The sequence below is a fragment of the Rattus norvegicus genome, chromosome 10, assembly GCF_021556685.1.
Source record: "Rattus norvegicus strain SHRSP/BbbUtx chromosome 10, alternate assembly SHRSP_T2T, whole genome shotgun sequence".
In the NCBI taxonomy this organism is placed as follows: domain Eukaryota; kingdom Metazoa; phylum Chordata; class Mammalia; order Rodentia; family Muridae; genus Rattus; species Rattus norvegicus.
The window spans coordinates 99,856,259-99,870,646 of record NC_141543.1 but is presented as its reverse complement, the minus strand read 5'-3'; the positions used below and the strand labels follow the sequence as shown (position 1 = coordinate 99,870,646).

The window sequence follows — 14,388 nt, the reverse complement described above, 5'->3', positions numbered from 1 at the left end:
AGTAGGGGGACCCTCTAGAATGTACCTGAGACCTGGGAGGTGAGATATAATAAAATATCCAACATTTGGGAGAAGGAACTGAAGGAGTCCACCTCCAGTTGAAAGACAGGACATCAAGTATAGGGATAGGGTTGCCATCCCACAGTCAAAAACTATGACCCAGGACTGTTCCTGTCTAAAAGAACTGCAGGGACAAAAACGAAGACGAGACTGAGGGAAACGTGGTCCACTGACTGACCCAACTTGGGATCCATCTCAAGGGGAGGCTCCAAGGCCTGATACTATTACTGATGCTATAATGTTCTTATAGATAAGAGCCTAGCATAGCTGTCCTCTGAGAAGCCCAAAGAGCATCTGACTGAGGCAGATACAAATACTTACACCCAGCCAATGGACAGAAGCTGCTGACCCCTGTGGTTGAATTAGGGAAAAGCTGAAGGAAGCTGAGGAGGAAGGCGACCCCAAAGGAAGACCAGCAGTCTCAAGTATCCAGGACTCCCAAGATCTCTCAAACACTGAGCCACCAACCAGGCAGCATCAGGAGCTTGTCAGAGGCCCTGACACATATACACAGAGGACTGCCTGACTGGCCTCAGTGGGAGAATCTGCAAGCCTCTGCCTTGAGGCCCCAGGGAGTGAGGAAGTCAGATTGGGGGTGTAAGGAAAGGGATAACATCGTCTTGCAGACAGAGAGAAGAAGGGATAGGATGAAGAACTGTGGGAGAGGGGACCGGCAGGGAACAATGACTGGATTGCGAAATAAATAAATAAATAAAATTAATAGCGAAAAAGAAGAGGAGGAAGAAGAGGAAGAAGAGAAGGAGGAGGAGGAGGAAGGGGAGGGGGATGAGGCAGAAGATTGAACGCTGTTTGCAGGAGAATAAATACAATTGGCCATTGTCTTACAAGTGAAATAAGCCAGACTTATATATCAATCACTTATGGATCTTTGATTTTAGATACAGTCATAAAATCGTGTGTGTGTGTGTGTGCGTGTGTGTGTGTGTGTGTGTGTGTGTGTGTGTGTGTGTGTGTACGTACTGATATGAAAGTCTAAAGAAATTTAATCTAGGGGATGAAGATTAGGAAGGGGTGAAGTAAAAGAATTTGTGGGGTGAGCTATTAAATATCTGTCCTTAAAAAAATTTTTTTTTTGCTTCTTTTTTTTCGGAGCTGGGGACCGAACCCAGGGCCTTGCGCTTCCTAGGCAAGCGCTCTACCACTGAGCTAAATCCCCAACCCCTAAAATTTTTATTAAGTAGAAAGTAACAAGAGTAAATATGTTATCTGCAGAAAAATCATAAGTGGGAACTTCTGCCACTTATGGTAAAACCAAGTAATTTTTTCCCTTTCTATCTGCATGCCACGTTTCATTAATCCACAGTGGTGCCCTCTCTCCTCTCAGCCCAACTGCACCCATTGCCCTTTATTTGTTCTTAGTGTAGCTTTAGCCAATTTTGATACTGTTTCTGAACCGTCGTTTGGGCCGTCCCGACAGCTGTCCACTTCCCCACATCTACTCCCTCACTGGTTCCTCGCCACTCTGTTCTTCCTGCTTCTCTAGACACACACTTGCATTACTTTTTTTCTCTGTTCTTAGGATGAAGGTGAGGGTGGTGGCTTGAGAATTTTCTCTTTAGACATAGATGCTTCAAACTATAAATTTTTATTTATTGCTTTACCTGAACTGAAAAAAAAATTGATATGTCCTAATTTTTGCTTTAGATCAGGTCAAAATATTCTCTTTGTTTTACCTTGACCCATGAATTATTCTTAAAAGTCTATTGTTTAACTTTCTAATATTTGAGTGTTTCCCTGATTTGTTTTGTCATTTATTTCTAAATTACAATAATGTGGCTAACAGAGTACACTGAGCATCATTTTAGTCCTTTACATTGATTGGGACTGCTCCTGAGGCCAGGCACATCATCTGTTCTGGAGCGTTTCATGAGTCCCTGCAGTCACTGGGTGTGGGTGACTAAAATCACCACCAACGCTCAAAGTCACACAAGCGGCACAATCAAAAACAATTCAGCATGCTGGAAAACTTTCCACCTTACATAACATAAATGTTCCCAAGGAATGAGACAAGCCCCCTGGCTCTGAAAGGTATTCAGTTGATGTGAGATTTAAAGAGGCCTCCGCAGGGTCTAAAGCATTCTAACAGAACCAGTGATTAGAAAGCACTCAGTACAGACTTTTCTGGTTTTATATTCTTTCATCCACAGGCTTGGAGACATCCATTTGTTGAGAATTATCAATAACCCAATCCTTTTGATGGCTCTACATATTATTTATTAGTTCCTGGTCATCTTTTCGTTTGTTGAGCAGCATATGAATTACTGTTTCTGTCAGTAATTGTGCACAAGTTCTGGTCTACACTTGTTTTTACTTCCCTTCAATAAATACAAGAATCCCTGACGTACAGTACATGTAGCTGTTTACTGGCAATCTTCTACAATGGCAGCGCCATTCTATGTTTCCTAACCACGTGTAAGAGCTCCATCCAGCTGCATGGCACTCCTGATCCTCTGCTCTCCTCATCATCTTAGCCATTCCATCCGGAAAGCGACATCTCACTGGGTTTCAGTTTGCATCTCAAGTGAGGTGTTCAGCACCTTTCCTGTGCCTACCTGTCCTCAGTCTATCTTCTGGGAGGGGGCTCTATGAGTCTTTGTCTATTTTTGATTGGGCTACTTGTCTTGTTATTGAGTTGTACTGATACCTTTCATATTTTATACTCGAATTCTTTGAAATGTAGAAATTAAAATACTTACCCCATTCTCCAGCCTTTCCTTTTGTTGTAATTTATTGGAGTCTTTCAGAGAGCAAAACCCTTTCATTTTGGTGAAGTCAACGTGGGAGTTTCAGTTCAAATTGAATTTCCAGTTTTATTACATTGTGGTAAATAACGTCTTTTTTGATATGTCAAGTTTTAGAAACAAAATGAAGTTTTGTGTATGGTCTACTAAATTTCATAACGGATTTACAAGAGTAAAAATTTAATGTGCTGTCTCTAGACAGCAGAAAGTAGAAAATTCATCTGGTTCATCTCTGCAGTCTAAAAGACAGAGAAAAATGTACATGATGACTGTGACCTCTCTGTGTGTTCCTAACACCTTTCCAAAGAGGGGACTCAAGCAGTCCTGCCTTTGACACACAAACACAAGCCCTTTGCTCTAGTTTACGAACTTGTATTAATTCTAATTTGTATGATGCTTTAACACAGTTCTTCATTTCCTCTGAAAATAAGTGAAACAATTTCATCATACTTTTAACAAAAGTTTTTGGTTTTTTTTATTCCAGTGGTGTCTTTTGTAAGAGCATATTGTAGATTTAGGTCTGTTAATACTATTTATTAAGCAGAAAAAGTTAACCTGTTAATATTTACAACCGCATGAGTGCACTCTACTGTAGTCCTCAGCTCCCATTCTTTGACAATATTCCCTCTCAGGTTCTGCAATTACCTTCTCAAGATACTTATGAAAATGTGCACCTAGATAATTAATGATTTAGTGCCTATACGTTGCTGAAATCATAAACTGGTTTAAACCAGTATTCGTATCTAAACAAAATTCGGCATAAAGGAACTTCCATCTACAGTGTCAGTTGTTGCAGGCAGGTTCCAAGTAGCCTGACACTACCTGCCATTGGTAAGCAGCAGAGCAGAGGGAGCCACACAGTGAGCCTTAGGCAATCCCAGGTTGGAGGCTGCCATGTAATACCAGAAAGGGCAGCGGGCAAAGTGGCAGAAGTATACCAGTCAGGAAATAGCTGTTGTCACGCCTAGCTCTTTGGTTATAAAGGCCACTCACCACACTATGAGGATGGGGTGCTGTGGATTCTGAACCAATTTTATTCTACTATGGTACCCAGTTCTAGAGCCTTAAAACAAAACAAAATAAACCCATGGTCAAGTAAACTTTACAAAGCTGAACTGGTCTTCGTTGTTTTGCTTGTTTGTTTTCCTCTACTTAAAATCTTAAAAGATTGACACCCAATAAAAACATTGTAACAGAAAGAGAATGTAAACTTTAATCAAGTTTTAATTTAAAAAAAAATGAGCGCACGCACGTGCGCGTGTGCACACATGCGTGCATCATGGGTGGGTATGTATGGAGGTCAGAGGGTAGCTTCGTGGTGGTGTTCTTTCAAGATTCTAGGGATCAAACTCAAGTCCTAGGGATCAAAATCAGCTATCTCACTGGCCCTTTCCCCTTCCCCTCCCCTGGCCCTTCTTCCTCCTCTCCCACCTTCCCTCCCCCTCCATCCCTCCCTGTCTCCCCTCTTTCTCTTTTTTCTGTCAGTCTCTCTATGTAGCCCTGGCTGCTCTGGAACTCACTGTGTAAACTAAGCTGGTCTCAACATCACAGAGATTCACCTGCCTCTGCCTCCAGAGTGCTGGGCTAAAGCTATGTACCTGGCTTCAGGGGTCCAGGTTACTCTATGTTATGTTTCCTTGGTTTAGGGATCATACGAGTTTCACATTAGTGACAAAGAACCTTATATACTAAGCTCTTCTCAATATCCACCAATCCCTTTGCTATGGCTAAGGGATACCCAGACTCACAGTCTCAACCAGGCTACCCAGTGTTGGATCAGTGTGCTATTTCTCCTAGTCCTATACATTTATTAATCTTAGCTAGCTTAATGTGGAGATTTCATTTTAATTTGTTAATGGAAGGAATGTATGTGTTCACATCCCTCTGTTTTGTGTGCACAAGCAAGCAGAAAATAGACAATGAGATCAGGTATCTTTCTCACTTCCTGCCTTAGGTTGTTAAGTATGTGGATGTTTTACCTGCATTTATAGACATAAACACACCACATATTTATGTACATACACCACATATGTACAGTGTCCTCTGAGGCCAAAAGAGGGCGCTGGATATTCTAGAACTGGAGTTAGAGTTAACTGTGAGCCGCCATGTGGGAGATGGGAATTGAACAGAGCCTTAATGCTCTCAAGCCACACGTCCACTTCACTTTTTGAGACAGGGTCTCTCACTGCACCTAGAGCTCCCCAATTCAACTAGCTTCGCTGGCCAGCAAGCTCTAGAGATTTACTATGTCTGTCTCCTCCCCATATCTGGCCCCTGGACTGGAAGCACAGAAATGTGTGACCCAGCATGGCTTCTACACAGTTATCAGGGGTCCAGACGTCAGGCCTCATGCTTGTGTGATAAGTACTGCGCACACTGAGTAATTTCCTGGCCTTTTCAAGTTTAAATTTGTGTGTGTGTGTGTGTGTGTGTGTGTGTGTGTGTGTGTGTGTATTATAAAATACAAATTTTATACACACACCCCTACATACTTTCTTTTGAGAATTCCATTCACTTCATATTCGCTTTTATAATAAGATTTTTAACATCATTTAAATTCATTTCTACTTTGATGGATCTTTGCCTCACTGTTTAGATGATGGCATCCCTATGTGTGGGAAGCTTGTGCTTCATCTCTAGATAAAATGTCTTCATGTAATGTTTTTGAAGAAAAGAAGTAAGGTGTGTGTGTGTGTGTATGTGTGTGTGTGTGTGTGTGTGTGTGTGTGTGTGTGTGTGTGTACATGTGCATGCGTGCATGCATGTGGAGTTTTTCTGATATCTAGTGAGTGAACAAAACCCTTGGTTATTGATTAAACTGAATTGTAACTTTTTTCTTCCCAAACTGTAAAACACTATTATTGTTCTCATTCCTTTACTAGTATCATAATGCATAGAAAGTCATAGAATGTTTATTTTATTTTAGAGGTTCAATTCTTTTTCATATATATTTATAGGGGAGATATATGGTTTTTAGCTTCTTCTGAATTCTAACGTAGGCCATTTTCAGATTTGTGGCTTTACACTGTGAGGACTGAATACAAATTCTGATGTTTGTATTGTTCCACCAACTCTAAGTGCACTTGGTGACCCGAAAGTTGACCATAATAGCTTTTATTGAAGTGTTCTACTATTGGCTACGCATTGCCAAACACCTAATATCTAGTCAATAATTCTTGGCAATATGTTTACATATTCTTGCCTCAAGCTTTCTTTTTTGGTAATTTCTTTATTCCTTTAATTTTAAGCCTAACAGAGAATTTCCGATCAGTTCTGTGAAATATCTGGACCACATACACATCCTAGGTCCGGGTGGAACAGAAAGTGAAATCCACATCCAAGCATCAGGATGGATAGTCTCTGCTGCCTAGCACAAAGTCCCCAAAGATTTTACCTAGGGAACAAGCTGAAAACAGAAAAATGGAGTCCTCCAAATCACACTCCCAAATCAGCATTAGTGGAAATCAGAACTGAGAAAGTCACATCAAAATAAGCAGTTTCAAACAGAAGCCTGTAGGTTTTGCTCAGGGCCATTTCTAACACTCACGTGTGCTTGGTTTTCCTAGGGGAGACACCTGCAGCTGAAGAGAAACAGCATAACTACACCATGCTGCTTCAGCAATGTGCAGCCTATAGTTTATGTCAACCTGACAGGAGCCAGAGTCATTCCATAAGAGGTAACTTCAGTTGAGAAAAGGCCTCCAGAAGAATGGAGTCTGTGGGATCATTTTCTTATTTAGTAATGGCTGGGTGAGGGCCCAGCCATGTGTGTGTGACCACACTCATGCACAAGTAGTCCTTGGTGCTGTAAGAACATAGACTAAGCAAGTCATGAGGAGCAAGCCAAGTAAGCAGCTCCTCTCTAGAGCTTCTCATCAGGTCCTTCACCAGGTACCAGCCATGTTTGAATTCCTGCCCTCACTGCTTTTGATGGTGAAAAATGATATAGATATGTAAGCAAAATAAATCCTTTCTTCCCAAGTTGCTTTTGGTTATAGTGTTTCATCACAGCAACAGAAACCCTAATTATGACAGAAAACAATCTAAATATACTTACTACAAGGAGCTGATAATTAAAATGTGATCATTTTCAAATGATAAAATATATTTACCATTAAAATATACTAGTTAAACATAAAAACATATATATTATTAAATGTACCAAATAAAATGAGAATAACAGATAAAAGCTTTTAGTACTAGCATAATCTTTTCTTTTAAAAATGTACTCTTTGCTGGGCCGTGGTGGTACATGCCTTTAATCTGCACTTGGAAGGCAGAAGCAGACAGTTCTCTGTAATTTTGAGGCCAGCCTGGTCCACAGAGTGAATTCCAGGACAGCCAAATCTACACAGAGAAACCTTGTCTTGGAAAACAAAAACAAAAACAAACAAAAAATTAATCTTTGGACATTTCCTACATGTATACAATTATACATTGTTGTATTAACATTGCTGCCATTACCACACTTTGAGATGGACTTTAGTACTCTTAGGTGACCATTCTGGCTTCAAAGGTGAATCGCAGGTTCAGACCCCTTTGCATTCTTACTCGCTGACCCCGCTGTATTGTTACTTCTGACAGGGCTTTCTCTTTCTTCAGATAGGGGTCTCACCATATAGCGCTGGTTGGCCTGGAACCTGCTATGCAGACAGGCAGTTTTGGAACTCATAACTATGCCCAACTCTTATTTGCATATTTAATCACACATACTCATGTGAGCCTGTGTGCCAGTATCTACACATAAGTGGAATTGTCATGGAGACAGGCGAAAAGCGTGTGGTGGGAAGAAGTCCGGTCCTCTGTGACACCGGTCTGTGCTTTCACTGCTAAGCATCTCTCCAGCACCAACTCAGCTTTAGAGCAGTGCAGTGTCCTGGGGGTGAGTGGGTCTCACAGTGCAGTGTCCTGGGGTGAGTGGGTCTCACAGGGCAGTGTCCTGGGGGTGAGTGGGTCTCACAGTGCAGTGTCCTGGGGGTGAGTGGGTCTCACAGTGCAGTGTCCTGGGGTGAGTGGGTCTCACAGTGCAGTGTCCTGGGGGTGAGTGGGTCTCACAGTGCAGTGTCCTGGGGTGAGTGGGTCTCACAGTGCAGTGTTCCTGGGGTGAGTGGGTCTCACAGTGCAGTGTTCCTGGGGTGAGTGGGTCTCACAGTGCAGTGTCCTGGGGTGAGTGGGTCTCACAGTGCAGTGTCCTGGGGGTGAGTGGGTCTCACAGTGCAGTGTTCCTGGGGTGAGTGGGTCTCACAGTGCAGTGTCCTGGGGGTGAGTGGGTCTCACAGTGCAGTGTCCTGGGGTGAGTGGGTCTCACAGTGCAGTGTCCTGGGGGTGAGTGGGTCTCACAGTGCAGTGTCCTGGGGGTGAGTGGGTCTCAAAGTGCAGTGTCCTGGGAGTGAGTGGGTCTCACAGTGCAGTGTCCTGGGGTGAGTGGGTCTCACAGTGCAGTGTCCTGGGGTGAGTGGGTCTCACAGTGCAGTGTCCTGGGGGTGAGTGGGTGTCACAGTGCAGTGTCCTGGGGTGAGTGGGTCTCACAGTGCAGTGTCCTGGGGTGAGTGGGTCTCACAGTGCAGTGTCCTGGGGTGAGTGGGTCTCACAGTGCAGTGTCCTGGGGGTGAGTGGGTCTCACAGTGCAGTGTCCTGGGGTGAGTGGGTCTCACAGTGCAGTGTCCTGGGGGTGAGTGGGTCTCACAGTGCAGTGTCCTGGGGTGAGTGGGTCTCACAGTGCAGTGTCCTGGGGTGAGTGGGTCTCACAGTGCAGTGTCCTGGGGTGAGTGGGTCTCACAGTGCAGTGTTCCGGGGGTGAGTGGGTCTCACAGTGCAGTGTCCTGGGGTGAGTGGGTCTCACAGTGCAGTGTCCTGGGGGTGAGTGGGTCTCACCTGCTCTTTCATGTCACTGTAGACCTTCTCGGAGGTCACCTCCACCTGCCGCTTAAACTCCTCCAGGGCAGCGTCTGCCTGCTGGGCTTGCAACCTCTGAACCTCAGTCACTCGGCCGAGCTGCTCCTCCTTCTCCCTGCAAAGTTCATAAAGCGCCAAGTTACATAAGAAAAGGATGAAGAAGGTGGTGGAGGGAGGAAAGGAAAAGGGAAAATGATGGAATTATATTTAATTTAAAATTTTTTAATTATTTTTGTAAAATTAAAAAAGAACTAAGTTTCAATAAAAATAATAATTAGCTTTCTTTTGAACAAAATTCAGACTGTGTTTTCTTAAAGTTCTCTTTCAGAAACTGATAACTGGGCAATCTGTCTGGGAGAAAAAACAAACCACACAACATCTTGATGAAGGCATAACTACACTCTAAGACACCCTTAAAACAAGCCACACAACTATGTTTCTCCGTCTGTGGTGAATATATAAAACATGGCATACCTATACAGTGATTTTATATATATATATATATATATATATATATATATATAATCTTCAAAGTGTTTGTTTAGGCAAGTAAGTCAGTAATGAAATAAATCACATGTGATCCCACTTATGTAAAAGAACTGAGGACTGAAAAGAATTTGTTGTTGCTGGAGACAAGGCATGTGGGCAGGGGGTTAGCTACTTGATGGACAAGAGCAGTGAGTGTGACACGGACTGGAATGGTGGTAACAGGTACAGATTCCTCTAAGCAGGTGAGTGCAATGGTGTGTGGACTCTAGGACAGTTTTAGAAATGAATGACATCGGACCGGAAGACATACATTCTCATCAGGTACCCTAAAGATGGTCAAGGCAACACAGCGATCCCGTGACTAAAGGTGCTTCCCATCTGTTCGCACATCACACTGAAACCAGGCAGGCAAAATGGAACCATAAAGCAGTAGACCTCATCCCATGGTGACATAAAAAAATGAAGTCATTAATTTATAAATGAGTTCAAATTCTGAAGTTCTGACTAGGTTCTGTGCATTAAGCAAAATATTTTCATATATCAATTTTCATTTATCTCCACAGTAAGCCTGTGTGAGAGTTATTCTATCCTTTCCTTTCTAGAACAGGAAATTGGGCTTACACTCACTTCCAAGACCATCGTCCTTGTGGGAGCTCATGCCAGGACTCCATAGATGGAAATCAGTTCCAGAGCTCCTGGGGGTGGCTGACTCACCAAGCTGCTTTCCTGATGGACTAGGCTCATCTTCCCTACTGGTAAGTTCACAGACACACACACACACACACACACACACACACACACACACACACACACACTGACTATCACTAACTAACAATGATGCATGCTGGGAGATAGAGCAATTTAACTCATGTGAATCAATATATGAACTTTGTCAGAATCGGAAGAGACCTTTCCAAACCATTTTTGCCACTGTCGATTTAAAGGACAGAACAAACAAAAACAAAAACAAAAAAACATCCAACCGATCAAGCAACCTTGAACTTCCTGGAGTTACTCAGATGTGAGTTTGGAAGCATCCCTCTAAGATATAGCATGTATAAGCTTCCCATAAACATATTTTATATCAAAACATCAAGTTTTCTTACTAATTGCAAACTACATCTTTGCTGAAGCCTCAGTGGCTAACAGATAACAGGGGAAAGTGGCCTGCAGCTGCCATGTAAGCTGGACTCTCCAGTCTCTCTGCATTCAGTGGACACCACCTCTCCATCCTGGATTGGGGCACGACGGCATGTGTGTATCTAAGCTACTCTGCCTATGGGCTGACTGAACATACTGCTTCATGTAAGGACACTTTGTGTCTATTATCTCCTCAGATCCTCCTCTGCATCTGTCTACCTGTGATTACACCGATACTTGTGATTGTATCAGTAGTAATCTCTACCTGTGATTACACCAACAGTAGTCACGGCACTATACATCCATGGCAAACCACTATCTCCCACCGGAATCCCTTCTCCTCTCTTCTGTAATGATGGCCACCCTTAGTATGCCCTATGGAGTTTAAGACTGCTCCAAGGCATGGAGGCACGTGATACTATGCATGGGATCAAAGTCATTCTAATCTGGCTGAAGACAAGACACTGCTCACAACAGGATACAGACTTCTAGAACACTGAAACTTTCCTTTTAGGTGACATTTTATGTAGTGTGTGTGTGTGTGTGTGTGTGTGTGTGTGTGTGTGTGTGTGTGTGTACATGCACAGTAGACTGTGTTGCAGATGCACATGCTTATGTTGGATATGCCCATGGGACACCAAGGGCAACTCTGATACACTCAGGCACCGTCCGTTTCTCATGTGTCTTTCACTGCTCTGAAACTCATCAAGCAGGTTGGGCTGCCCGCCCAAGAGCCAGAGGAGCCTTGTGGCTCTGCCTTCCTAGGGCTGGGATTACAAGTGTGAGAACCTTCCTCAGCTTTCTATGGACTAACCTCCTGTCCTCATGCCTACACAGCAGGCAAGCACTTTACCAACTGAGCCATCTCGTCAGCCCTAATGTGTTCATATTTTGTTTACTATTTTTCTAACATGTTTTAAAACAAATATCTTCAAGGTAGGAGTTCTAAGTCGCAAGACCCTAACATTAGTAATGATTTTTTCCACTTAACATTATAAGCTCTTAGATAATAGTGATTGATAACATGTAGAAGACTAAGCCTAAGACATCATTTTGTACAAAAGATCAAGCACTGTGATGGCTATGGGAAATTTAATTCAGTCTGGTGTATCTATACTTTCTATAGTACTATACCTAAAAATCAGAGAGCCTTTAGCTATATGCACAGCTTTGTTATATATATCAAATAAATTGACTACTAAAATATTTGCATATTGAAACTACATGGAAGACTGTAAAGTCATAAAACTGTGTCAGCCACTACAATTTAAACTTCAGCAGAAATATGGGTGTTCTCTGCTAAAAAGATCCTAAGGGACAGCAAGAGGGTATTTGAGTTTTTTGTCATTGTTTGTTTGTTTGTTGTTGGGAGCAGGCTCAAAGAGAAAAGCAGTTATGGTTGGCAACTGGTGACCCCATTACAGTGTTGTGTTAGACAAGGGAAAGGCTACTTATCCATTGCTCAGAGATTACAATGACTAGTTTATGTAAATGAATTCTTGAAAATTCATCAAAGCCTTATCTATGTTTGGTCAGTCTGTACATGGAAAAATAGTATTAGGCAATATTTGAAAATATCAAATATTAAAACCATATAGTTCAAAATTATGTACCATTTAATCATCACAAAGAAAAATCTACTAACAATTTTATAAAAATATACAATCTAGGCTGACACCTAAGACCCCACTCTATGACCTGGGCTCAACTCCTCTTAAAGCACAGCCAACAGCCATGAACTTCATTCCAGACCCTGTGCTCCATTTTCCATCCCACACTCTGCCTGCTCTCCTATACGCCATGCCAGCAACAGAGACGCCAGGTAAGCCCTCACCCAATGCAGAATACCTGCTAACTTCCCTTAAAGCACAGCCAACAGCTGTAAAGTGCACACCAGCACCTGAGCTCCATACTCTAACCTATAATTTTGGAAGATCTCTGTTTCCCTGAAGCCACACCCGTTCTAGGGATGCCAGAGGCAATGCAACATTGGCACCCAAAACCCAGGTCATACAGGCCACAAATAACCCAGCAGAGACACACTACTAGACCTAAAGACTTGCTGGTCACTAGCACCTCAGGGCACGCAGGCCAGAAGACCAGAGAGGAAACAGAAATTAAGGGTAAAAATATCCAAAAACCACCCACCTAACAAAGATAAACAGATATGAGCACATAAATCTGTAACAATACCAAAACCCAGAAGACTAGAGGCCATCAAAAGAACACAATCACCAACAGCCAGGGAAACATGACAGCATCAGAGCCCAGCTATTCTACAGTAAGTCTTGGATATTCCAACACAGCTGACACACAAGAAAATGACCTTAAGTCCAACCTTATGAAGATGACAGAGGCCTTTAAAGAGGAAATGAATAAATCCCTTAAAGACATACAAGAAAATATAATCGAACAGGTAAAGGAAATGAATAAACTGGTTAAGACCTGAATATGGAAAGAGAATCAAGGAAGAAAACAAAGTGAGTGAGTCCTGAGATGGAAAACTGAGGTAAATGTGCAGAACTACAGACGCAGGCAGCACCAGCAGAAGACAAGAGATGGGAGAGAGTGTAAGAAAAGTATAGTGATAAGATAAAAGAAATTGATACAGCAGTCCATGAAAATGTTAAATCTAAAAACTTCCTGACACAAAATATCCAAGAAATCTGGGACAGTATAAAAAGACCAAACCTAAAAATAATAGGAATAGAGGAAAGAGACGAAAGCCAGCTCAAAGGCTCAGAAAATATATTCAACAAAATCATAGAAATTTTTCCTCACCTAAAGAGAGAGGTGGCTCTAAAGATAGAAGAAGCATATAGAATATCATATAGACCAGAAAAGAAACACTAAACATACAGAACAAAGAAAGAATATTGAAAACTACAAGGGAAAAAGAGCAAGTAAGATATACAGGTAAACCTATTAGAATTACACTGGAAGGCCCTGAACAGATATCCTGCAGACTCTCTATATCCCAAAGATTCTACATACATAAGGAACTTGGTTTTTAATAAAGAAGCCAAAATCATTTAGTGGAAAAAAAATAGAGCATCCTGAACAAATGGTGCTGGTCTAACTGGATGTCTGTATGTAGAACAATGTAAACAGATCTTAAGTCCATGTGGATCGAAGACATCAAACTAAAACCACATACACTAAGCCTGACAGAGCAGAAAGAAGGGAATAGCTTTAAACACATCAGCACAGAAGACAAACTTCCTGAACAGAGCAGCCACAGCTCAGGCATCAAGATCGACAATCAACTGTAAATAGGACCTCATAAAACTGAAAAGCGCCTGTGAGGCAAAGGACAGCATCAAAAGTCTACAGAACGGGAAAAGATCTTCACCTGTACCTTATGTGACAGAGGGCTAGTATCTAAAATATATAAAGAACGCAAGAATCTAGAGAGCAACAAACCAAATAACCCAATTGTAAAAGGGGTGCAGCTCTAAACAGAATTCTCAACAGTGGACTCTCTAGTGGCTGACTTAATGAAATGTGCATCATCCTTAGGTCTCAACGGTGGGATCTCTATTGGCTGACTTAATGAAATGTGCATCGTCCTTAGGTCTCAACAGTGGACTCTCTAATGGCCGACTTAATGAAATGTGCATCGTCCTTAGGTATCAGGGGATGAAGTCAAATGACTCTGCGAGCCCATCTTACACCTGTCAATGCCAAAAATGATTAATTCAAGCAACAGCTCATGTTAGCGAGGATGTGGGGCAAGGAGAAAACTCTTCCACTGCTGGTGGGAGTGCGAACTTTTACAGCCTCTTTGGAAATCAATTTGGCAGTTTCCCAGAAAGTTGGAACTAGATCTATGTCAAGACCAAGCTATACTGCTCCTGGCACAGACCCAAGGCTTGCTTCCCCACACCACAAGGACACATGCTCACCTATGTTTGTAGCAGCTCTATCCTAACAGCCAGGAACCGGAAACAACCTATATACCCCCAACTGCAGAACAGATAATGAAACATGTGGTGCATTCACACGATAGAGCATATTACTCAGCTATTAAACACAATGACAT

The 14,388-nt window shown here is 42.4% G+C and overlaps 1 protein-coding gene across 5 annotated transcripts in view; it reads right to left on the bottom strand.

The window, feature by feature from the left end:
• The window catches only part of Cep112 (centrosomal protein 112), a 467,011-nt gene that overhangs the window by 274,398 nt on the left and 178,225 nt on the right, over positions 1-14,388 (bottom strand). For all 5 annotated transcript variants that reach the window (NM_001105849.1, XM_087570857.1, XM_087570858.1 and 2 more), the window contains one exon: positions 8,697-8,832. In NM_001105849.1, coding sequence (NP_001099319.1) covers positions 8,697-8,832 — 136 coding nt within the window. The remainder of the gene's footprint in view (positions 1-8,696; positions 8,833-14,388) is intronic.